Raw genomic sequence first — 27,206 nt, forward strand, 5'->3', positions numbered from 1 at the left:
TTGCAGCCTTCCTGACACTCGATTCAATTTTTAAAACTTGAATCAAATTTAATTCAAGTTTCCGGGTCGATTAAATACAGTACACCCAAGTTTACAAATTTAGATTTTTTTAAATAAATTTCGATTTGTCGAATTTCAAGTTCATGGGAGTTTATGGGAGTTTTTAAAAACTTGAATTCAAAATTCGACCTTTGACAAATGTGCTTCCATGTGTTGGTATGAGTGGCAGCTGAATAGAATGCTTTATGTAATAAAACTCTGCAGTTCATATTTAAGACAAGAATGCATAAGAATTACTGCTGCCTTTACATTTGATGCATGTCTTAAGAACATATTGTTTTTGAAATAAGAACCCTTTAATAAGGTTTTTAACTTTACATTATATTTTACAAACTGCAAGTTTCTGAAAATGTAAAATTAAAGGAAACAAATCCATATATTTGTCAAGGGTCGAATTGAAAATTCTAATTTTTAAATTTTCCTGTACTGTCCCTTTAAGAATTCGAATTTGACTATTCGCCATCTAAAAGCTGCTGTATAGATGTTTTAGCCTATGGGGGACCTACTACAATTTGGAGTCATTTGGTGGAATTTTTTTTTTTTGGTGAAAAAACTCGATTCAAATTGCCAGCTGGATTCTATTCAGTCGTTTTTCAAAAATGTAAATTTTTAAATAAATTTTGAATGGTTGAAATTCGACTCTTGATAAATCTGCCCTATTATATTGCTAATCTCAAATGCACATATAAAATATTAACAAAAAAAACAGCATAAGGAGATCAGACAGATGAATAAAGGAGGAAATGGAACAGCTTTCTATTTTACAGTTCATGGTTGCAATAATAGACCCTTTTTCTTTAGCTTTATATTTTTTCTCAAGCATAAAACTGGGTACCCAATACATAGACAAACAAAAACATTATATGAGGGATTTATGTCAGTATATCTCTTTTCCAGGCAAAGCTCTGAAGGTGGCATTTAATGGAAACCGCACTTCTCCCAGAAAGTGTATTTGTGAGGAAGGATACCATTTTAGTGACGATTATGAATTCTGTAACAAAAATACCAAATGTGCACTTGGTTATGTGGTGGTTTACCCAGGTAAGTTTTCCTTGATGCTCAGTTCATTTAGTAAGAGCAGGAATTGACCATATTAGAGGTTGGAATCATTTTAAACACCATCAGGCCACTGACATTACATTTCATTAAATTGTTTACCATATATCTGAATATATTAACATAGCACACTTTTTGTTTTTTTGTGTGTTTTTTGTTGCATATGGACTTTCTGGCCATCAAAGAAATTACCTGACAAACTATTAAATAATTAACAATTCCTGTAGTTATTATTTCCATACTTTAATATACAGTTCCCTTTAGTATAACCAAATCTTCTAGAATTGATGCTTCAAAACAAGAACACTTTCTGAACCAATTTTTATTCATTGATCATAGGGGCTCATTTACAAATGCAGCTGGCATTCCAGTCCCCAAAACCATGGATTAAGTTTTAGCAAAAATTGTCATCATTCATTAAATGTACTTGTGGCCTAACACGCTCCTTGCACTTTCACATAGTCATACTCAGGACCAGTACGTTGGTCTTGTCTCCTGTTGCCAGGAGACACTACAGGAGACACTACATCCATCTTTATTTACTAAAGAGCGAATTGTGTTTTTTTTTGCAAAAACTTGCCAAAATGACAATGTGCAGCAAATTCACCAATTTACTAAAAGGCGAGTAAGACAATTCACTAGTAAAAAACCTCAGCACTAGAGAACTTTCGCTCCGTTTCGCCAGGCAAATTTTTCCCCAGGGAAATTTTCGACTGGAGAAAATTTGGTAATTTATGAAAGTTTGAGAGTTACCCTCTCACAATACAATTGTATGGGGATATATAGTGACAAATTTTCGCAGAGACTTTACACCAGGAAAAAAATCACCAGATTTCTCTTTAAAAAGTGATTTTTAGTAAATATGGAGATGTGGTGTGAAAATACACCTGGTGAAGTTAAATTCACACTTTAGTAAATGTGCCCCTCCCAACTTCCCCAATACAGCCACAATTACTCAGGAATTATGGGGAACATCCTTCTTTGTGGCTATAAAATATGTCAAATTCCACTGTGCAAACTGCATTTGTGGTGTTTAATAATTCTTTGTGTTTTTATTTACAACATGTCATATTTCTACGGACCAGTGAAAAATCTCTACCCATTTCTCTTTTATTAAGGGTTCATTTGGTTTGTTTGTAGCACAGCTTGTGGGACATTGGCTTGTGGGATAGAAGTATTTCTCAGTTTTATCTAAACTCATGTGAATAATTGTTTGATTTATCTTTTCCCATAGTTCAGTTAAATGCAGACACCAAATGTAAAGCCTGCCCAGTAGGATATTTCTCAAATTCCTCTTCTTTGAATGAGTCATGCCAACCATGGACCAAGTAAGTAGCTTATGGAGAAAGGCAGCGGATAAAAGATTGAACCTTTAGACCTAACATGTTAGTCTTCAAACTTTTTTTTTTCTTTGTTTCTCTCATTTTGATTGTGATAAAACAGAAGTGATTCTTTGTATACAAAATTTGATCTAAACACTGCAGTTGGACCCCAAAAGATCAATCTATGTTGGGCCCCAACAACATATATTTATATTGTCCCATAGAGCAGCTTTGTATGGGAGTTTAGCTACCTTTTACGGTACTGGAATTGTATGTATGGAACTTTATGTATTTGATACACAGGGTCAGAGGGGAAAGTAGTACCACAATAGAAGAGCTTCTAGTACACCATTGTAGAACTGGTATTCTGTGATTAACCCTATATATATTAAATTATCTTGCAGCTGTTCAAAGAGTGGTCTTTTTGAGAGTAAGCCTGGATCTAACCATTCTGATGTTGTATGTGATCACCTCAACACTAATTGTATGTAAAAAATGATTGCTAATTCTTTTGCTGTTGTTATTTATGGACAAGAAACATTGCTTTATTGAGGGGGAGTTGTCATTTTAGGCAGCCCCAAGTGATTCTGATCACTAACCTTTAAACCTGTTGCTCAGAGATTGCAGCCTTCATTTTATTGATTCTCCCGATGTTGAATCTTTATTACAGATCTGTTATATGTTAGTTATGGTATACAGAAAACTACAGTTCACAGAATGCATATGCCACTTGTTACCATGCAAATTCCTGTGTGGTTCTGTGAGTTTCCTGTTCCTGTTGCTGTAAATGTGTGAGAGTTTTCTCTATAGCAGCATGTTCCTGCATTAACTGTGCTGATATGCATCTCCCCTAAAATAAAGTATGTATGTATATTTTTATTTGTATAGCGCTCCTTGAGGGAAAAGCACTGTACGGCAAAACAATAAATTAGAAGTAACAAACAAGGGGTCATTGAAATAAAAAGTAACAATAAGTGCATTATCAAAAATACAATTCACTTAACTATAAAATATAATTACAATACAGATTATGTGCTTCGTGTCAAGGAGACAAAAGGCTGGAGGTCTCTACCCCGTAGGGCTTACAGACTAAATGGGAGGGTAACATACAGACACAATTCAGAGGGTTATTGAAGTGCTGTAGGTTACAGTTTGTTACATTGTCAAATAAGTGCCAGTTCAGGTGTTATCCAGGTGCTCCCAGAGGCAGTCTTAGTTTTAAAAACACTGAAGGAGGATCCTCTCCGGAGAGTTTCAGGAATGACATTTCAAATATAAGGAGCCGCAAGAGAGAAAGGTTTCATACGGGAAACAGCAGTAGTAGTGGGGGTTTCTGAGAGGAGCTGAGGTTTAGGCCAGCAACATATAGAGAAACAAGAGATGAGATGTAATTAGGTGCAGAGGAATGAAGGGCTTTGAAGGTTATGAGGAGGAGTTTATAAGATATTCTTTGCTTTATAGGAAGCCATGATAAGGACTTCAGCAGGGGAGGGGCCTGTATCCTTTTGGATGAGAGGAGGATAATTCTGGCAGCAGTGTACAGACTGTAGGGGGGAGAGATGGGAGTTAGGTAGGCCAGTTAGTAGAAGGTTACAGGAATCTAGTCGGGATAGGATGAGAGCATGCATGAGCATCTTGGACGTATCAGGTGAAAGGAAGGGACGGATTTTGGCAATATTGCGCAAGAAAAAGTGACAGATTTTGACAGTGGTATTCATATGATCAGAGAAGGAGAGAGAGGAGTCAAAGGGTTTATGAGCATGCCATCAATAGAGATAGTAAAAAGGGGAGTAGGACCAGGCTCAGGTGGCAAGATGATTAGTTCAGTTTTTGTTAGGTTGAGTTTGAGGTGGCGCTGGTTCATCCAATTTGAGATAGCCAGGAGACAGTTAGAGATTTCAGCCTCTGTTTCAGCTGTTAATGAAGGGGTGGATAAATATATTTGGGTATCGTCAGCATACAGATGTTAATTAAAGCCAAATGATCGGATGAGATCTCCCAAAGACAGAGTGTACAGGGATAACAACAGCGGGCCAAGCACAGAGCCTTGCGGCCAGGGCCGGATTTACAAAGTGGGCGCCCCTAGGCCCACTGCCGTTCATCGCCCCTGTCCCCTCCCCTTTATTCATGCAAATTTTCATCATCAATGGGGATTGGCGCATAGGAAATTTAAAAAATGATTGTATCTCCAGCGCTTTCCCAGTGTTTTTGAAACAATGTGGGTGTGGTTGGGCAGCATGCCGCCCCCCTAAAATCCTGCCGCCCTAGGCCCAGGCCTAGGTGGCCTTTCCACAAATCCTGTCCTGCTTGCGGCACCCCCACATTAAGTGGAACTGCAGATGAGGTTTTGTTATCATAGGAGACAGTGAATGATCGGTTAGAAAGGTAAGAAGAGAGCCAAGAAGCAGCCTGGTTACAGATGCCAAGTGAATACAGAATCTGCATCAGGGGAGAGTGGTCAACTGTATCAAATGCAGATGATGATAGGTCAAGGAGGATAAGGATAGAGAAGTGACCTTTGGCTTTGGCAACCTGAAGATCAGTTGTAACTCTGCACAAAGCAGTATCAGTATTAGCAGCATTATTAGCAGTATTATTAGCAGCAAAACTTGTGTGGAACTACAGTACATAACTGCTGTGCAAGAATCTGATATCAAGGAACTCTAGTAGGTCATCGAAACCTGAATATTAGAGAGTTGTACTGAATAGTTACAACACCCAGGGATCCCCTGCACTTCTGGCGTGGGAACAGTGCATGCACTAGCCTTCCTTCAGTGCAGAAAAAGAGAGAGAAATAATGTGGTGGCTGCAAATTCAGCAAAACACACCCTGGGCTGGGACAACTAATTTGCATCCCTTCCCAATGATTTTTGGATTTTTTTTTTTTTTTTTAATTTGCTGCTGGATGTGGGTCTTTCTTAACTTTCTTAACATGATAGATCTTCCACCCCCTCCCCTTCTCTCTTTACCCATTATGTGTGAACTATTTAACTAAACTAGTGATTGCAATATGTTGTGGCATTGTGCCTTAAGACAGTCCTTTAACTCACATCACACACAGTTCAACCGTTCAGGTTATTAAAAATGCATCCTTTGTGCACAGGCTGTAAAAGATATTATGGGATGTTTTATACCTTAGGGGATTGGTGTCGCCAAAACAAACAACCTGTGAATAAAAATAATGTATTTTAAAAACATATCCTTTAGTTAAAAGATTAGTTATTACTTGTATATGCCAAAACATGGTATTATTTCCAACTGCAATTTCCATTTTTCAACTGCAATTTCCATTTTACCTCAAGACACTGTCAGTTCTAATGATTTGTATCTTGTTCCTTAAACCCTCTCAATAAAAATCGAATTTCAGAAAATATATACAGTATACATATATATAAATTACTTAATGGATATCAGACATACAAACTGTCATCTTTTCTGCAATACTGTTTGTCGGTAACTGTAGTTACTCCCCTGTATTCCCCATGTCTAATGATTTTTCCTGTGTTGCAGGGCAGAACGTTGTCATTTTCATTGTTTTATCCTTGGTGGTTGCCTTAATTGTATTCACGCCCATCTACTTTCTGTGCTGTACGAATCACCTGAAAGATCTAAAAGGTACTATATAATGGTTTCTTTACAAATTATTTCCAGCCACACACAAAAATTTGCTACTGTTTTTATTTGTAGCCCATGGGAAATTGCACCTTCCGCTTACTGTACTTTATAGTACCTTCCTGTTGTCATCAATTTAAATCAGTGAATGTGAAACACTTGTGGTGTAGTGACCCAACATAATCGCATGAAATACTGAAAAGGGCCATCTTTTTCAATTACTCTAGATAGTCATGTGTAAAGTGATTTACATGCAGTGGTTTGAATTTACACTTGTATAGAATACTAGGTGTTTTCGGTATTGCCCACAGGACAGGCTATTTCCTGAAGCCAACAAAGTGCCCCATGAGTCATAACCTTAAAAAAAAGACATCAGATGTAGTTTTCTGTAATCCCCCTAGAAAAGAGTATGATCATTTGACTCCAAAAAGTCACCGCATGAAAATTCAGTTAGAAACAGCAGACAGAGAATGTTTCTGCAATCTTCCAATCTTGTTATCTCACCTCTTTTTATAACTTGGGAGACTTGCCGCCCACGTTAAAAATTCGCTATTGTGGGCTACAAATCTCCCCAAAGATTCCTTGCATTTTGCTAACATTGTAATAGCTGCAACTAGTGATGAGCGAATCTGTCCCGTTTCGCTTTCCCAAAAAATTCACCAAACGAAAAAAAATAGCAAAACTGGCAAATTTTGTGAAACACATTGAAGTCAATGGGTGTGTTTATACGCACAAATTTTTATGCGTGCAGCAATTTTTCTCACTCCAAATGCATTAAAGTCAATGGGTGTTTTTCTTATGGTGAATTTTATTCTCCAAATGCATTAAAGTCAATGGGAGTTTTTTCTTATGTGCGTTTCTGTGGCAAATTTCCGCCAGACTTGCAAATAAATTCGCACATGAGAAATTTGGAATTTCACCGCAAATCCATGGCTGGCAAATAAATTCGCTCATCACTAGCTGCAACTAAATTATATTACTCATGTTGATTCAGCTTAATTTACAGGAAAGTGTGAAAGCAGGCAACCTGAATCTCCACCAGTAATGCAATTTGCTTGCAGTGATTTCAATGTTAATGAAGTGAAGGCATTTTTGGGAAAATTTGGCACCCATGGTAGTGAATTATTAACAAGGCTGACAAATCTCCCTGTGTGTCATTGCCCTTATGAGGTCAGTCCATCCACTCCCCTTATCTAATCTTCTTGCTATATGAAGAAAGTCATTGCAGAAATGAAAGCACACTAGGCAATGCCATTAGGCTAATGTCACATGAGGCACATCTTCTGCATTTTCTCTGCAAGAAGACAGAAACCTCTGGCAGAGAAGATTAGAACAAATGAGACCTTACAGAATAGAGAGATCCATTAATAGATCATTCCAGACAAAATTAATCATTTGCATGCTTGCCTGCCTCAGTGGCAGAACTACCGGGGGTGCGACTGCATCAAGGCACCCCCTTTAGGGCCCCACAGGGTATAGTTACATTACTGGCCTGCCTGCTCGGTATGTCACAACTTCAGGAACAATGCATAAAGCTTCCAAAGTAAACCTGTCATTTTTTTCCTCATAGAAAATCTGGAGCAGTGGCTGAATGTTTTATGCCATCGGTTTCAAGAAACGGAGGTAAGGTTTTCCTTGTAATGCTTTTTGCAGATACCAGACCTGTGGCCTTAGGGTTTAAGCACACGGGCAGATTTGGGGAGATTTAGTCACCTGGCAACTAATCGTCAGGCCAGACAATTTTTGGATCACTGGCTATAAAAAAAACTAGGATTCGTGATTGACAGCTGAAGTGACCTTACTCTCTTGTGAAGGAAAGGAACCCCTGCCATTGCCTGTCTTCACTGACTGTTCACTGCAGAACTTTCTGCTGTGGAAACTGATAAGGAATCTACCCACTTGAGATGAGACCAGTAACAGAGCATTACAGAGTAGGGTGAGATAAAAATGATGTCATGGACAGGCAATAGTCAGGGCAGACAGCAATAATCAAGACAAGGTGCAGACAGGAGTCAAAACTAAGAAAGAACTACAGAACAAGAGCTTGGGCAGGCAACTGGGGACCAAGAGGAATGTGATAGCACCGGTCTCCTGGCGACATTTAGAAGTCCTTGTGCTGTAAGTCTCTGTTAAACAAAATGTAGCAGTTGAGAATAGTCATGTAGAAAAATAATTCAGGGGTCTTCCAAACATAGATTCTTGTCTACATTAAAGCTACATGTTATGAAAGGAGAAGGAAAGCTATGAAAGCTTTATTGCCAATAGATTAGCCACAATAGTACAAGCTATAAAACTATATATATTCTGCCAAATCCTTTACCATACCCAAGTAAACAGCTCTCTCTGTTTTTTTTTAGGATAGCAGCTGCCATATTAGCTTTGTGTGACATCACTTCCTGCCTAAGTCTCTCCCTTCTCACAGCAGGGAGGGGTTGAGGGAAAGAGGAGCAAACTGAACATGCTCAAGCCCTAGCCCTCGAGGTGTAAGCTGAAACAAGGAAGTCTGATACAGAAACCCATGTGTACACAATAGAAGGAAAGAAATGCTGTATTTCTTTTGACAGGGGACTCAGAGCAGCATTACTTTGAGGGTTTACTGGTGTATTTATATAGACCTTTCTGATAAAGCTTACTTAATTTTAGCCTTTCCTTCTCCTTTAAGGCTAATGTCACACATGCTGTTACCCTCCATGGCCAAAAAACACTAATATGGAACGCTACTGCCACTTGTGTAGGGATCCCCCTGTCACTGTGCTCATGGGGTAAATTTTGACCAGAAAACATATGTCCATATTGGCATTTCCTTTTTTGATTAGCTTGATTACCTTTATCCTGCAGCCACGTCAGATGGTGGGAGTTGTAATAGCTGGATTGCAAGTACTTTGTTATTGTTGCATGGCAATAGTACAGTATTAGCATAAGCATTTATATAAAACAATTACTTTAACCCATAAGCTGTATGTTGAACTTTACAGGGTATGACCAGAATAAAGAAAGTAAGAGCAAGCTGGGTCAATTAGGAAAGCGTAAAGGAGTAAATTCTTGCTGACTTTCTCTACCATAATAAACATTTTTACTTTGTTATTTGCACAGTTACAGACAGAAGAAGAGTTTATATTGTATATAATAGGTTTGCATATTTTTGTTGGTGCGCTGTACTTTAATTTTGTTTCTTGAAAACCACCTGTTTGTCAGCTGCTGCTATAATTCCAGAATCATGTGTTAAAGAAGAAAATAGGAATTAAAACTCCAAAACACAATATTCAGAGCAGTAGTCCTCTTTACCATTATTATTATTAATATTAGGGGAAACATCTGCAAAATGTGTTTCATATTCCTGTATCACCCTTTTGAAAATATATGTTCTTCTAATAATTTAAGTTGGGGAATACAATAGAAATGTTCAACCTAATTGTTTTTTGTGGATCCCAGTTTTTCTATTTACAGTAACATCAAATGCAGAAATACACAAAAGATTTTGTTAAAACTTTGTTCAGGATATTGTCAGGCAACAGCACAAGATTTGATTAGGATTCTACAAAATCTTATTCTCCATGCAAATCTGATCAGATAATGTCAGATGGTATGTAGTTCCTCCCTACTGGTATAAAGGACACTACAATAAGATGTCAGTAGCAGAACATTTTTTTGTCAGAATAGGGAATGAAGTATACAATGAAGTATACAATTAAGCATTGTGGTATGTTGTTCTTGGGTTAGGAATGGAAGGAAATTCAGAAAAAGGTTGTACGTCATTTTCTGTTCTGTGGTACAGGTATGTGATCTGTTTGTTGTACAGAATGCTAGGGACCTGTCATTTCCAGATGAGGGGGTTTTCCATAATTAGGATCACCATACCTTAAGTCCACTAAAAAAAAAAATAAACCTTACTTAAACCCAATAGAATTGCTTTACCACCAAAATAGATTTATGCAGCTTAGTTAGAATAAAGTATAAGGTGTCTAACATAGAAAAGATAAATCAGAATTACTTGCTTAAAGGAAAACTATACCCCCCAAACAATGTAGGTCTCTATAAAAAGATATTGCATAAAACAGCTCATATGTAAAACCCTGCTTCATGTAAATAAACCATTTTCATAATATTACACTTTTCTAGTAGTATGTGCCATTGGGTAATCAAAAATAGAAAATTGCTATTTTAAAAAATAAGGGCCGCCCCCTGGGATCGTAGGATTCACTGTACTCACAAACAAACCAAACAAACCATACATGTTAGGTCACATGAGCCAATTAACAGACAGAGTTGTGTCTTTTGCTTCAACACTTCCTCCTGTTACAGTTAGAGTTGAAGTATTTCTGGTCAGGTGATCTCTGAGGCAGCACAGAGACCATCACGAAATGGTGGCTCAAGGCAAGAGATGTAAAAGGGCAATATTTACTTAAATATATATTCCAGTTTGGTAAGATTCTTTAATATGCCACTTAATATGATATGAACTATCTGTTGCTTAAGTGTTCATTTTGGGGGTATAGTTTTCCTTTAAAATAGACTCTACGGATAATGCCTTTCCCATAATATGGAGCTTTTTGGACATCGGGGTTTCTGGATAAAAGATCCCATACCTGTATATTACAATGTATTTTTGGAAACATTAACATAAATATCTATGAAGATGTCATTTGTAAATTATTTTTAAAAAAGCATATTTTACTTTTTTTGCAGAAAAAATCCCCATACAATGTCAACATGAGAACAAATAATTATGGGCAAGGACACCAGAATTCTACATCGTATGTAGTTGTTTCCATCAAGACTGATTGTGCTGAGGTCCATGAAGATCCTAAGCAGCAAAGTGGTACTATAGAGACAAGCTGTGTAAGAGAACACGAGGTGAAACAAAGAAGAAGTGGCCCTATAGAAAACGAATACCTAGAAAGAAAGACTGTGAATGCTATGGAGACAGGGCAACTTATCGATGGATCAGCATGTGTGTCTGATACAGAAGACAACTCAGCGGAGAGTGAGACCTTCAGTTATTTTCCCACTGGCCCTGATCATCCTCTGCATTTACAGCAAGATGCTTGTGGACAGTCTGCTAGAGAGCTTACTGGGAAACAGACTAACAGTAATTATGTTAATTGCAGCATAACAGAACCCACTTATAGTATGAATGGATATTGTCCACTATTATTTTCCTGGCAAACAAATGATTCACCAAGTATGGCTTCGTCTGAGGAGACAGCTTCTCAAAGCAGTGGATGCAGTGGTGGGAGTACTCCTACATCAGAAACACCACCGTTATCTGGTGAGAAATCTTTCATAATGCCATTGTTAATTGTATTGTCCTGATTCAGAAGACAGTTATGTTAAGCTCTCCATATTCTAGTTAAATATATCCAGGAAGGTGGAGGAGCAGCAAATTCATAAATATTGCCCTTCCCAAGACACAATTATATATGGGGATTTTTTGTGTCCAGTTATGGTTAGAGACTTCTGATTACATTTCCAGATGCTGGCTGGGCTCCATTTTATCCAAGTAATCCAAATTTTTAAAAATTATTTCCTTTTTCTCTGTAATAATAAAACAGTACCTTGTACTTGAGCCAAACTAAGATATAATTAATCCTTATTGGAAGCAAAATCAGCTTATTGGGTTATTTAACGTTTAAATGATTTTCTAGTAGCCTTAAGTTATGAAGAAACACCACCGTTATCTGGTGAGAAATCTTTCATAATGCCATTGTTAATTGTATTGTCCTGATTCAGAAGACAGTTATGTTAAGCTCTCCATATTCTAGTTAAATATATCCAGGAAGGTGGAGGAGCAGCAAATTCATAAATATTGCCCTTCCCAAGACACAATTATATATGGGGATTTTTTGTGTCCAGTTATGGTTAGAGACTTCTGATTACATTTCCAGATGCTGGCTGGGCTCCATTTTATCCAAGTAATCCAAATTTTTAAAAATTATTTCCTTTTTCTCTGTAATAATAAAACAGTACCTTGTACTTGAGCCAAACTAAGATATAATTAATCCTTATTGGAAGCAAAATCAGCTTATTGGGTTATTTAACGTTTAAATGATTTTCTAGTAGCCTTAAGTTATGAAGATCCAAATTACAGAATGGTCCCGAGCATTCTGGATAACGGGTCCCATACCTGTATAATTTTCTATTGTTCTGCACTGGTAAAAGCTGTGTGTCTGACACTAGGGGACACCAGACCAGGGGGCCACCAAAAGTTTTTAGTCCAGGGGCCCACCCTCAGTACTATTTTTTTTTCTTTCCCCACTCAACCTCTATTCTACTAGTTTCTTTTCTTTACATACTATAATCTATTATTCCACGTATTTAGCCACTTTGTTGTTATAGAAATAGGGAATGGCAATAAAATAGGCCAAAAGTTTTTCAGCAGAAGGGCCCACTGACTCCTGGGCCCACCGGGAGTTTTCCTGGTATCCTGGTGGGCCAGTCCGACACTGCTACCACTGTTTATATAAACAAGCTGTGCTGTTTAGCCATTGGGCAGCCATTCAAGCTGGAAAAAAAAGAGAAAAGGCACAGGTTACTTAGTAGATGACAGATAAAGCACCGTTTTGGACAGAGCCTATCTGTTGTGTGCAGTGTAACTTGTGCCTTTTCTTCTTTTTTCAAACTTAATGGCTGCCCCATAGCTAAATAGCAGCTTGTTTATATAAACTATAGTAGCCTTGCTGAAGCAAACACATCGCTTTTACCAGTGATGCTAACCTTTTATTATATGTTAATTACTTTAAAACCCTTTAATTTTTTGGTGTTATTGTTCCTAATGTATTTTCTATGTTGAGTGCAAGAAGTTAAGTCTGTAACATACAAGGCATTTTATCACTGCCAAAGTTTAAAATAAACCACATCCACATTTGGTAATTCTAAAATAAAATCAAAGTTAAACTACATAAACCAAAAACAATTGGAAAACCTAAAACAACTTATATATTAATTGGACCTGGCATATAGCTATATAATAGCTGTTAATTACAATCCAAAATTAACTAAAGTATTGTTGTGAGAAACAGAATTGCTTCTGCCATATTCTCCTTCATAGAAGCTTTTAAATCGGATTTGATTATTTTCAGTGCTTGTATTTAAAGTTATTCGGCATCAAAGTTGAAGACTTGAAGTTGCTTCTCATTCGACTCCACAGCTCTGCTATAGTCTAACTTTGAAAACTCCTAAACATCAAAACAAATTCATTTAGATTAGATAATGATCTTTTTTACTTGAAACTGGTACAAAATTGGTATATATGTCCCCTTTTCGACTGGCCTTCATTAGAAATGTAACTGTATAATAATCTGATTTCTTTTCTTCTCTTAGGACAAGTTACAGGGAATAATAACACAACTGTCATTTCAAATGGTTCAGTAATGAACATAAAAGCTGATGTACTTTTATTGGTCCTAAGCCCAACTTCCCAAGATGCACCTACAGTGCCTGATAGCAACGATGGAAATATGGGGAAGCCGGTGCAAGAGGAAAATCAATGCCATTTTGACAGTTTTGTTGCAAACACGGAAAATCATGCAGACAAATACACACAATATTCAGAGGAACTTTCATATTTATCTCAAGATACAGAAGCCTGGACATCTATCACAGACTTTATACAAGGCAGTGGTAGTTCACCTATTTTAAGTCAAGAACTAAATAACATTCCTCCGTGCCAAATTTTTCACCTTTCGCCGGTGCAAGAGGAAGGGAAACCTGAATAAACTCACTGAGGAGCAGGATCTCTATACAATTGTTATGTCATAAATACAAGGAGATTTGTCAGTTGGGCCTACCACACACTCCCAGTTCATCCATTCCATCATCCTGTACAAGGAGCTAAAAGGAATTTTTTGTTGTACTGAAAGAAGACATTTTCCTAATCTTTGAACTTGGATTTGAAAAACATTTTTCATTTTAGATTTAAATACATTTTTTGCTATGGTGAAATGTTTTCACAGAGACTGGCTTCAGTGTTGTGAGGCTTGCATTGTGCACTGGGATGACTGCTGGTTTATATGAGGTGTTGTTATGGATCATCTGGGAATGTTGTTCAGATTTTTTAGGTTTCTTTTTAAATAAATGAACATTATATGCCGTCACATACTGAACTAGCCTTGGGAAAAAAAGTGGATGAACCATAAACAGCACAGTGCTCCTTTTCTTAAAATGCTGCTGGGTTTTATTAACATTTTTTTTGCTTCCAGCAATGGAATTTCTGACAAGTTCTTTTACCTTATGAGGATATAAGCAGTAGAAACTTGGATGCAATTTGGAATGAATTGAAGCTTCGGATTGTTTACTCTAATTAGAGCTCAGCTTTGTAAACTGAATAATTGAATTCTTTCCCTTAAATACATAAGGCGCTATTCAAATTGTATAAGGTAGTGTGCAAAGTGCAAAAAATGGATGCACCTCTGCTCCCGCCTCCCTAATTGGTCAGCACCTACTGATGCTGTGCTTTGCAGTTTGCACTGAATAAGCAGCAAAATCGACTCCTGTCCTTAAAACAGGGTATTTAATATATGAGCCCCATATCTATTGATTTTGAAGGTTATAGGTATAAATTAATTACTCTTAGGGTGGTGGCACACAGGGAGATTAGTTGCCCAGCGACAAATCTTCTCTACTGCGGGCGACTAATTTGCCCAAAATGCCTTGCTGCCGGCAAGAAAGCAAATTGGCGGGAAGGCATGCTCATCGCTTCGGTTTTCCAAAGTAGCCCTAAATTTCCTCGTGGGTCACCTTTGGAAAATGAATCGTTTGGGCTGCATAGGTGGATTGTGGGGGACTTAGCTCCCATCCATTCCCATCGTAGACAGGTAGAATTGGTCATAGTGGAACGGGACTAAAGAAGGGAGGGGGAATTGAATATTTTAATTAATGCAACTGCTTATCTACTTTGACAATCCGCAAGAATTAGCAGTTATTTGTAACCCTCACCTACCACTTAGTTGCTATTTTTAATTGTTTGTTTTTAAGGCTACAGTCCTGCACTGCTTATACTTGCTAATAGCAGTGAGCCTGTATACACTTAGTTTGGTTTGCTGTGTGGACATGGCCCAGTGTATTAATTGTTTTTAACTATAGTGATTAAAGGTGAAGTTTTAAAGAGTCATTATTTGTGTAGTATTTAGCTAGACCTGGTTGTTTAGCCTGAACTGGTTTGCTAGCGAATGCGGAAGAAGGGGCCACAACAAGTCAGAGCCACAGCTCTCCACACCTCATTTATCCTGTGGTTGTAGAGATTAGTCGCCCGCAGTAAAGAAGATTTGTCACAGGGCGACTAATCTCACTGTATGTCACCACTCTTGAAGGATAACCCTGTAGAAAAAAAAAACCCGTACCCCCCCAGCCCACATAGACCCCCCTTCCTCCTCCCCCCAGCCTAACTGCCCCCCCAGGGAAATGGCCTATACTTTATTCTTAACCCGTCTTAGATTCTGGCATCGGACTTCATGGCATCCATCTTCCGGGGTCCTTGGTAAGCTGACTGGGAGATCAGTATGTCGGCGCATGCGCAGTTGGAGCAGTTTGTGGGTTTGGACAACTGCACATGTGCCAAATTAGACAGAAATTGCCGAAGCAACAGAAGAGGACACGAAGACCCGGAAGATGGCTGCCGTGAAGTCTGATGCCCGGGGGGGGGAGGTAGGGGGGTTTACGTGGGGTGGGGGGTACAGGGTTTTTTTCTACAGGGTTGAATTCTCCTGTAAGGGGGTTGTTCACCTTCAAAACACTTTTTCAGTTGTTTTCAGACTATATATCAGAAATAAAGACTTTTTTTCAATTGCTTTATATTTTTAACTGTTTTTCTAGTGCAGCTCTGGGAGGGGAATCATCAACTCTGTAAACTGTTCTAAATGATTCATTAGTTGATTTCTTATCTTTGGCCCTGCTGAGTAGAATCCCTGAGTTTCGGTTAAAGGCAGCTGTTAGAATTGATCCCGTAGCTGCTGCTGAAAAATGTATCAACTAATGTAGTAACAGTTTTGAGATTGGGTCTAGATTAACTGCCAGACTAGTGATTTGCGGGCCGACCCGATACCCGCGGGACCTGCGGGTCGACCTCGCAATGCTCCTCGCGGGTGGCGGGCAGGTGCGGATTCAGCTCTTCTCCTGCTCTCCCTGCCCACCACCTTCAAATGCTGGCATCCGGGTTCCGGTTTTATAGTGTCGCGTCTGCTCACCCCGCCCCTTTTGTGATGTCATCGGCGGGCAGGTTGGCGCGGGTCTATAAAAGGACCCCCGGAAGTGGGTGCGGGCGGGCGGGCGCGGGAAACCCTGACCCGCACATCACTATGCCAAACCATTAAAAGTTTCCTAATGTTAGAATAACAGTCACAGTTAGAAAACAATTGTAAAAAGTTTTTTTTTTCCTGGTACTGTCTGTATCCAACTGAACTGAAAAAAGTGTTTGGAAGTTGAACAACCAAATTCATATGTCTTTATTAGGGTTCACTCTGTTTGATCTACATCCCCCTGTGAAGGCAGCTGCAGACTGGGAATTCATGCAGTAAATCTATTTATTGTGCTCTGGTCAGACCAATGTCCCTTTTGTAATCACAGATTATAATTACATATTACAGTCCCATGTAGTCTTTTTAGCCAGGCTTGTTAAAAATTTAATACAATTCTACGTGCTAGGCTGCAGAATAAATATTGTAGATATCCCTTTGTCCCAGCGTAAATTTTTGTTCTGGCTTTATATTTTTCTAGTAGCATTTAACTTGTACACCTTTCACAATAAATATTGCTTTGTCCTATAATGCTAATAATTCATTGCTTTTCTAAATAATGTCAACTGGCATAGCTGCAACTGAGAGGAATGTTCATCGAGATAGAAAAAATTCCAAGGGGCTAATTTATAAATATCTGTGTTGCGTTGCACTCGTGAAGTGACAGATGGCAACAGCATTTAGTTTTGATCAGACAACTACAAGTGTGAAAATTAAATAAAAATGGTATTTGTTACTGTGGTAGCTGCACTGGTGCACTTAACGTGTGTTAGTAAATCAACCCTTATATGTGATCAAAACACAAATTTCATATTGTGTTAATAAAGTGACATTTTATGGTGGTGGTATTTGAATTCGTTCAGAAAAAGCTTTAGATATTGACGTGTCCCTAAGGTTGGGTCATATTCATTCATTGGTTAAGTATATATACACATTAGTCTGATAGCATAACTAAAGATTTCAGTAAGAAACTAGCACTAATATATACATAATAGGTAATATACCACTTTGGTTTTCATTTAGATATCTTTTGGGGGTCTGTCACCTTAAATCTATCAGCCCAAGTTGTAATTTTATTAGTGAAATGATACTGGCACATTTGCTAATGACATTGGAATAAAAAGCAAAGCAATGAAGTAATGATCTGTGCTTACTGATATGATCATGGGATCATCTGATCATACTAATAGTCATTTATCAGCTTCTGATAATGACTACTGAACTGCTAGTTACTTGGTATCCTGTGATGAAAAGGGACAATGCGATTCTACTCTTTTATTTATGTAAATGTTGTGGGCTCCACTTTTTTACCGTGCTGTGTTTAAGAAAAGTTTCTATTCTGTTCCAAGTTACTAAAACCCGCCCTCTAGTGGCTGAAATGTTGAATTACGACCTCCTGACTAAAGAGTGCTTTCTTTTTTATACCAATATGTTCCAGGGGAATATTGTGACTAGTCTTTAGGTACAAAACTAATAACCCCATCACAAAAAAGTCAGTATGTTGCTATTCGACAGGGAAAACCAATAAGTGGATTTAAATATATGTAAGGGCGCATCAAGAAATTATCATACCACATGTAGAGATTTTGGGACTTCCAATGTTAAAGGCCCCCTTTCAAATACCCAGGCCACCAATGCTTGGCACTGAAAATCTTTGGCCTTGTGTCTTTTGTGGGCCACAACTAACTCTCATCATACCAGAGCCACAACAAATAAGAACTCACTCAAAATCTTACTCTTACTGCCCATTAAACTGCCCCATAGGGCTCATAATAATGTTGTAGACATATATCTATAGCTATATCTATATCTATGTATCTATATCTATCTATCTATCTATCTATCTATCTATCTATCTATCTATCTATCTATCTATCTATCTATCTATCATCTATCTATATATAAACTCATCCTTCATGCTCCATTGCCCCCCTTTTCTTTATTTATGCTTCCTTCTATAACCTGTTATCTTTACACAAGTATAATTCTTTTTCCCTATGTGTCATCCTCCTGAATGTTACTTTCAAACCTGGTCCCTTCAAACTATCTGTCTCTTCAACTTTTTTTTCCTTCTAGTTTCATAAGCTAGTCTTCTTCTATATGCCCTTTGCTCCCATACACTAGCACCACACCTACCCCAGTTTGTGCCATTCTTACTTTATTGTACCTGTACACACTTGCCATTATCTATGCTCAACATATTTCCTTTTTCTTTCATCCCATGTGTTTTTGTCTTTTCTTTACGCCTCCTGCCTCTCCCCAACATATTCCCTGTGTTGCACATTTCCCTAATTTTAATTTTCTCTTCCCTTTCTATTTGAGTCTCCAGTATACCATGGCAAGCAAGACATATTTAAAGAGCTCTGTCTTACAGTGCCCTTCTTTCCACTCCCTTTCCAGAAGTTGAATTTAACTTCCCTGGGCCCTTCTGATTGTGGTAATCTTACTCCCAAGGGAACCTCGGGCCACCACCTCCCTGATGAACAGGAGTTAGTTAGGAAATAACATCATAGCATTGTCATAGATCAGGGTACAATGGACACACCACCTTAATCCCTGCCACCATAACCTAGAAATCATGACACGTTATGCTAACAAGTGCTTGGGAAAGACCCCCAAGTTTTTCTCAAAAAAAATAATTTTAAATCCAGTTACAGCTGAATTTTCATTGATGTGGAGCCAAAAATGTTGCTCTCCAAATGCAATATGACAATGTTCGGGTGCTCTCAACCCATGCCCTCTCCGTCAACATAAAGAAAAATGGTTTTCATTTCAACCCCAGAAAACCTAGCCATCTTACCATAGCATCTGACCTTGCAAAAACCAACTGCCTGCTATTTGGATGCACAGCCACCCATGTAGCAGCTATATGAATGGCTCAAAATCCAAGTTCTTGAGATGGCTCTTTATACAGAGCAATAGGGGCATGCATAATAAATCAACATTGAAACTTCTACATATCAACCCCATCCTGTGGGACGTATGTCAAGTACCTGTTAAAATTCCATCTGCTCAGCCATTTTATGGTGGTGTCATCTAAAACCCATCTTTTTGCTTCCATGGCTGACAAAATCCTAAAAGAGGTGGTCCCATAATTAGATGGTGCCTGGCCCAAACTTACCAGGATCTTAAATACAGACAGAAGTTGAAAAACTGTCCGTCTTTGCGTAACAATAATGGGTCCAATACATCTGTCCGTGGACAGTGGACTCTACAATCCTTAAATAAGGTCAGTGGCTATTAAATCATTCCAAATTACTTTCATCCCTTTTCCCAACTGGTCAGTTTTTGACGTGCATATGGTAAGGGTAGGGGCACATGGGCAATTAGCGGAGCTGCAGTCACTTCAGTCAGAGGTGCAGGAGCTGGAGCCAGAGGAGGAGCTGCAGTCAGAGGAGGTGCAGGAGCTGGAGCCAGAGGAGGAGCAGCCTGAAGGTAACTGCAAATCAAAGTGCAAGACTGCATACCACTTCTCCTCCCTTTATCCTGAAGTAAATACTAGCCCTTTTGGGATCAATGACTTATGCAGAGATGCCCCTTTTGTCCATCTGGCTCACCCACCATATGATCAATTCTCAGTCTGTGCTTACTCCCTCATATTTAATCAAATTGCCTGTTGGCATCCCATCTCAAAATTGTTGCTGCCTTATCAAATTCCGTGAAGGTTACTGTCCATATGTCTATATATCTCATTTACAAATATGACAATTGTTGTATGAACCTGAACTTTTCAGGTTCCTTCTTGGGAATATTGCCCCAAAAGTTATATCCTTAGAACTGATAACAGGGGTTTTGCAAAGGGCCCTGACATTTGCCTTTTGTTTTTCACCTCTTTTTTTCATTAACTACTTCTGGGTGTTCCAGTACAGACCTGAGATTATTGGACAATGAGATCACTGTTATTTCTCTAAATAGGATATAGTCTATGCCTGTCCCTAAATGGTTACATTGCAGCCATTTTCACAGGAGTCCTTCCCTCTTCCCTCCACCTTAAGTCTACTTGTATTAAAGTATCTTGAAAAAGAGTGTGATCCATTGCAATTGGAGCATTTGTGATTGAACAAGTGTTTCTGAATGTACAGAATTTACATCTTTGTTTAAGGCCCAACAGTAGCCCTTCCTAGTCTGCCCTGCCGATGGGTTGTGAGAGACTGTGAGTTTCCATCACCTGAATAAAAAGAAGCATTGGGGGCCCACTAGGGCTGCGATACTAAGGGACATCCTGGTAGTCGCCCACTTCCGACCAAACTTCAGCCCCAACCCCTTCCATGCAGCGCATTTTATATATTCTTTACTTTAGGGGGCAGCGGGCTTTTTTCCCTGTCCAACCCTGTATTCACCTACACCTAGTAGTGGGGCAGGCAAAATAGGCACTAGGCAAATATGTGTTGTATTCACCTACCCCCACTACCATCAATCACCCTTGTTTATGCGCATATGGGGTGATGTAGCTGGCGGTTGCCTAGGGTGCCCAGCCAGCTTGTCACAGATAGTAACATAGTAAGTTAGGTTGAAAAAAGACACACGTCCATCAAGTTCAACCTTTTAACTTTTTTCTAACCTGCCTAACTGCCAGTTGATCCAGAGGTTGGCAAAAAAAAAAACAGCTGAACCCTCTCCAATTTTCCTCAGAGGGGGAAAGAAATCCTTCCTGACTCCAAAATGGCAGACTAGTCCCTGGATAAACTTGTACTATGAGCTATATTCCATAACCTGTATTCCCTCACTTGCTAAAAAGTCATCTAACCCCTTCTTAAAGCTATCTAATGTATCAGCCTGTACAATTGATTCAGGGAGAGAATTCCACATCTTCACAGCTCTTATTGTAAAAAAAACCCTTCCGAATATTTAGGCAGAACCTCTTTTCTTCTAATTGAAATGGGTGACCTTGTGTCAGCTGGAAAGTCCTACTGGTAAATAAAGCATTAGAAAGATTATTATATGATCCCCTTATATATTTATACATAGTTATCATATCACCTCTTAAACGCCTCTTCTCCAGCGTGAACATCCCCAATTTGACCAGTCTTTCTTCATAGCTAAGATTTCCCATAACTTTTACTAGCTTAGTTGCCCTTCTCTGGACCTTCTCTAATACAATAATGTCCTGCTTGAGAGATGGAGACCAAAACTGTACGGCATATTCTAGATGGGGCCTTACCAGTGCTCTAAACAGTGGAAGAATGACCCCTCCCATGAATCTATACCCCTTTTAAAGGAGAAGGAAAGGTTAAAACTAAGTAAGCCTTATCAGAAAGGTCCATCTAAATATACCAGTAAACCCCCAAAGTAATGCTGCTCTGAGTCCCCTGTCAAAAGAAACACATCATTTCTTTCCTTCTATTGTGTACACATGGGCTTCTGTATCAGACTTCCTGTTTTCAGCTTAAACCTCATTGCCCTGGGCAAGAGCATGCTCAGTTTGCTCCTCTTCCCCCTCCCCTCCCTTCTCTACTGTAATCTGAGCCCAGAGCAGGGAGAGACTCAGGCAGGAAGTGATGTCACACCATGTTAATACTGCAGCTCCTATCCTAAACAAACAGAATTTCTAGAGCTTTTTACTCAGGTATGGTAAAACAGTCTATAGAATAAATATAGCATTCTAGCTTGCACTTTTGCAGCTAATCTATTGGCAATAAAATTGCTCCGTAGCTTTCCTTCTCCTTTAATACAGCTCAAGACCTTATTTGCCCTTGATGCTGCTGACTGGCATTGCTTGCTACAGCCAAGTTTATCATCTACAAGGACTCCAAGGTCATTTTCCATAACGGATTTGCCTAGTGCAGTTCCATTATGGGTATAAGTGGCTTGGATATTTTTACATCCTAGGTGCATGACTTTACATTTATCAACATTGAATCTCATTTGCCACTTAGCTGCCCAGATTGCCAGTTTGTCAAGGATGCCGCATCCTGGATGGAATTAATTGGGCTGCATAGTTTTGTGTCATCTGCAAACACTGATACATTACTTACAATACCCGTCCCTAAGTCATTAATAAACAGGTTAAATAAAGATGCAAAGGTTCTGATTTAACAGCACAGCTCTGCTTGAGATCCTTCTAGTAAGCTGCTGCTACTCAGAACCCACCTCCTTTTAGTGGTTCTTCCACCCAGTGCACCCACCACCCCAGACATGTCCTCTACCACTCTGTCTCAGTGCTAAAGCCATTTTCTTCCTCCATGATTAGTTCAACCTGCCTCTCTGTTCATCTGCTTTTCCACTTGGCCCTACCCCTCCAATAATGGGTCTTTTGTCTCCCACTAGATACTGTAAGTGCCTTTCCTGAACTGATTGGGACATCCTGCTCTCCCTGCTGACTCTGTCTTGGGAATCTGCTTTTGTGCTTAGTTGCTCCAGAAGGTGCTCTATCAAACGTTCCATCACCCGTTATGCAGGGAACCTAGCCCACTTCCTGGCTAGACCCCGCCTCACACTCCGCACAGACTCCTCCCACTGTCCGCCCCGGGAAGGGGGGTTCTTATTGGCTATAGAGGAAGCTTCCTCTATAGTTTCGCCACTGTTTGCAATTAAACTTTGAGTAACATTAGACCACAGCCTCTGTACCCAATCTGATGAAAGCTGCTTGCCTTAAGCAATCATTTCTTTACATTTATAGCTAAAGCTGGCCATAGACGCAAAGATCCGATCGTACGAATCAACGTACGATTGGACTTTCCTATCTCCCGACCCTCCACTAACCATTCAGATCAAAGTCAGATCAGTTAAAGAACAGATCAGCAATGTTCTGCCCCTGACAGCAATCGTACGATAGTTATGTCCGACAAAAGCTAGTGACAGTCTCCCACTGAAAATCGTACGATCAGCAATACATGCAGAGATATTATCAGCAAGCGACAGAAATTTTCTAACCTGTCCGATAGACCAAACGACCGATCTCTGCCGGACAAAAAATGTCGGGACTCCCCTACACACGGTCCGAAAATCGTACGAATCCACAATTCGTACGATCGTATCATTGCGTCTATGGCCAGCTTAACTCCACAACCTACATTGGCATCAGAGCAGTCAGCTTTAACTTTCAGTTTTGCCTGAACACCTTATTTTGATTACGTATTATAAATACATATTCAAAACGAATAAGCTTTTTGCTCCTTGTTTTATACACATATATTATAACACACCTTATTTTGATTACGTATTATAAATACATATTCAAAACGAATAAGCTTTTTGCTCCTTGTTTTACACACATATTAAATAACCAATGAAAATGCAATGCCTACCTTTGTCAAAAGTGGACTGCAATGTTGTAGTTTGTAATGTTGTTATTTCTTTGATCATTTGTTCATTAAAGTACCATTCAGAAAGACGTTTAAACGCTGTTGTGCTCTATATCAGATACAAAGCACAGCTTAAAATTGACTAGCTTGTGTTAAATCTAATATTTCCTACATTATAGTCCTTTTCAGTTTATAATTTAGTCATGAAAAATTCTATGGAAATGTCATTTTGTATAGAAACATAAGCAGCAGTATATTCTGAATTTATATTTCAATCATATATTATAATTCTGAATTTATATTTCAATCATAAAATCCTTTTCTCAAGGCTCTCTTAATAGCATATGTATCTGAAGGTGGAAAATCCACACTTAATGCTCTGGACCTGGGGTAATCTGGAAAACGGATCTTTCTGCTAGTTGGATCTTCATACATTAAGTCTACTAGAAAATCATGTAAACATTAAATAAGCCCAATAGGCTGGTTTTGCTTACAGAGAAAAAGGAAATCATTTTTAAAAATTTGGATTAGGATAAAATGGAGCTTTCTGGATAGCTTGTTTACAGATAATGGACCCCCCTCCCTGCATGCATTCGTGCGCACATGTGCAAGTTTTACAGGCATGACCAGAGAGGGAGTGCAGGAGCGGGTCTGGGCCAGCGGGGCCCCAAAAGAGTTTGGGCCCACCGGGTTTTCAACTGTGCCCTAAATTTTGTGTCTGCAACTGCACTTATGGGTTTTATATAACCCCTTAAGTGTTCATATATCATACTGACTTGCATAACATGGCTGTTGTAGAGTTGCACAGATTTCTGCATACTCCTGCTGCACAATGTTCCCTTTAAACACATTTAAAGGTTGTGAAATTCTATTCTGACCCACCACCACTGCACACAAAGATTTTTTAAAAATGTGCACAAAATATTTTTTTATTTTTGCACAAAGCTGCACATGAAAGATAATTTTAAGACAAATTTAGAGGGAATATCTCCCTTTCATGAAGGAAACCTTAACAGACTATAGGGTTTCAGATCATCCATAAACCTGCTATTTTGAAATTAGAAAGGAATTTATTTCTATATAGCCCAACTGACTAATATAGTCTATATAATGCATTTTTTACCCAGACTGAATCTGGGGACCCAGAGAAAGTCTGGACTTGGCTAGGATTCAGTTATGGTAAATTTTGGAGAAGCCGCACACTACACACTCCCAAAGGTTCTTATCCTGGTGCCCAGTGATAGAGGAATCGGCCGCCTCACAACAAGGGTAAGAAGAATTTCACCGGTGCCGGTGAAATTCTTCTTAGGATTCAGTTATGCACTTGTTTTAATAATTTCTACTTGATGGAAGAACTGCCACTTTATAGAGGGGGATTATTTAGAGCCACCTCAAAGAGTGCCTGGGTCCTGACCCATATCTGTTAAGAAACCCTGATATAAAGTTAATTTATGCAGTCACCATTGTGGAGTTCTCACTTCAAACACTTTTGTTGTGCCAGGTGCTGTACTGGAGGACCCACTCCTGTCATATGGTCATATCCAGACCATATAGGCTTGATAAAGGGCCTGGTAGGCCGGAAACTTTGCTTTTTTGAATTATGTTGGCTGAATAAATTCTTCTTTGAGCACTATTACGACTTAAACAGTGTGCTGCTGATGATTTGGATGGACGCAGGGTTGGAGTGGGAGTACTGCCCCAGGGCCCCCTCCGGCTCCCCTGCTGCGCTGCGTCTCTACGCATGCGTGTGGCACCGCATTTGTACGCATGCGAGCGCCGCCTTGGTTGTGCGCATGCGCGCGCACAAATTTGTTTTTTGCCGCAACCCCCGATAAAGGGGATTGCAGCATTAAGAGGCAGATGTGGGTACGAACCTGGGCTGGCGGGGCCCACAAGAGCCGAGGGCCAACCAGGTTTTTTCCCAGGGTCTCGCCAACCCAGTCCGACACTGGATGGACGTGTGCATTTTATAAGCCTTAGCTGCTATGTCACTATTATTATATTGGTGACAGCAATAACAAAACAGTAAAGGCCTCTTGTATAAAGTATTTATTCATCACCTGTTTATATAGTGGCAGCAACATTTTACATTAATTAAGAAAAGGACTAGGGCCCTGCTCACGAGAGCTTACTTATTGCCTGATATGTTCTGTTTAAAGGAGATCTCAACCCCCCCCACACTAATAAAAACCCCTACCCTACACAGTCCCCCCTCCCTGCTCCCCCCCCACAGGTGATAACACATGTGAATGCCCCTCATTCTTTAAATACTTTGCATTGCAGAGTCAGTGCAGCGAAGCTCACGGACGTCATCTTCTGGTGATTCGGTATTCTTCAGGTCTTCTTTGGCAATTTCTGTCACTTTCGGTGCATTTGCAGTTGTTATGAACTGGAAGATTGCTCCAACTGCGCATGCGCCCGTGAGCTCCACTGCGACGAGAGGTATTTAAAGGATTAGGGGCACTTACAGGTGTTATCACCTGTGCGGGGGGGAGCAGGGAGGGGGGACTATATAGGGTAGGGGTTTTTCATTAGTGGGGGGGTTGAATTCTCTTTTAAGGGACATTTTTTGGCACAATATCTGCATTTTAATTTCTCACTGAAGCGAAAAAGGGAAGTTGTGCTCACCAACCACTAGTTTTTAAACCATTAGGTTGGGGTGCAATGAGGCTGTGACTGAAACAATTCATACAAGACAAAAGCTCCATTACACTCTACCCATTACAATGCCTGTGTTGTTTAAAGGGGAGGGAATTCTTAGTAGCGTAATGCACACAATCCCTCAATGTCCATAAAGGAACAGTAAAACCAAAAAATTCAAATGTTAAAAATATCATGTACTGTTGCTCTGCACTGGTAAAACTGATCTGTTTGCATGAGAAACACTACTATAGTTCATATTAACAAACTGCTGTGCAACAATGGCGGAAATTGAAAAAGAGCTATATGGCACAGGTTAAATACTGGATAATAGATCATTATGTTCTACAGAGCTTATCTGCTATGTAACCAGAGTCTTTTCTCCTTTGAATGGCTGCCCCCTATTTATATAAACAACAGTAGTGTTTCTGAAGCAAACACAGCCGTTTTACCAGTGCAGGGCAACACTGCATAATATTTGTATTACTTTAAAACAAATATTTTTTGAGTTACTGTTCCTTTAATATATTTGAGTGCAGAGGACCGCTTGTCTTTGTATTCCTCAGTGAAGCACATAATGCTTGAGGCACTTGCTCCTTCGCCTCATTTTTGTCCCACCAAGCAAAGATATTTAAGGAACAAGCATAAAAATCAGCTTTGCAGTTTCAGTCTTAGTGCCTGCCATCATTGATTTATTCATCACATTTACCAGAGTTGTTCTGAACACTGTTCTGTGCTAGTAAAATGGTGCATTGTTTATGCAAACTATAGTTACTAAGATTCAGCCACAGTATCATACAAAGAATGCAATGGCAGTGATCAAACTGGAAAACAGCTGGAGATCTCATACACTAGAAATATGTGAATAGTTGGTAGTAGCTCCAGCCAAAGAAAGCTTCAGCTGCATAAACAGAAATGTGTGGCGATGTTCTAAATCACAGCTGTGATTGTGTTTGAGCTAAAATGTCCATAATAACTTTAACTTGGGAAAAAATAGTTTCTTGTTGTATTTAATGATCCCACGACAGAAGAACTCCCACGTT

The 27,206-nt window shown here is 39.2% G+C and overlaps 1 protein-coding gene across 2 annotated transcripts in view; it reads left to right on the plus strand.

Moving 5' to 3' along the window:
• Positions 1–15,153, plus strand: part of LOC108720089 (tumor necrosis factor receptor superfamily member 11A) — a 39,348-nt gene extending 24,195 nt beyond the window's left edge. For both annotated transcript variants that reach the window (XM_018269470.2, XM_018269471.2), the window contains exons 4-10: positions 958–1,101; positions 2,351–2,444; positions 2,843–2,922; positions 5,949–6,053; positions 7,621–7,673; positions 10,737–11,319; positions 13,371–15,153. In XM_018269470.2, the coding sequence (XP_018124959.1) occupies positions 958–1,101; positions 2,351–2,444; positions 2,843–2,922; positions 5,949–6,053; positions 7,621–7,673; positions 10,737–11,319; positions 13,371–13,765 (1,454 nt within the window). In that variant the 3' untranslated portion in view covers positions 13,766–15,153. The remainder of the gene's footprint in view (positions 1–957; positions 1,102–2,350; positions 2,445–2,842; positions 2,923–5,948; positions 6,054–7,620; positions 7,674–10,736; positions 11,320–13,370) is intronic.
• Positions 15,154–27,206: the final 12,053 nt, after the last annotated feature.

Source organism: Xenopus laevis, chromosome 6S, assembly GCF_017654675.1.
Source record: "Xenopus laevis strain J_2021 chromosome 6S, Xenopus_laevis_v10.1, whole genome shotgun sequence".
In the NCBI taxonomy this organism is placed as follows: Eukaryota; Metazoa; Chordata; class Amphibia; order Anura; family Pipidae; genus Xenopus; species Xenopus laevis.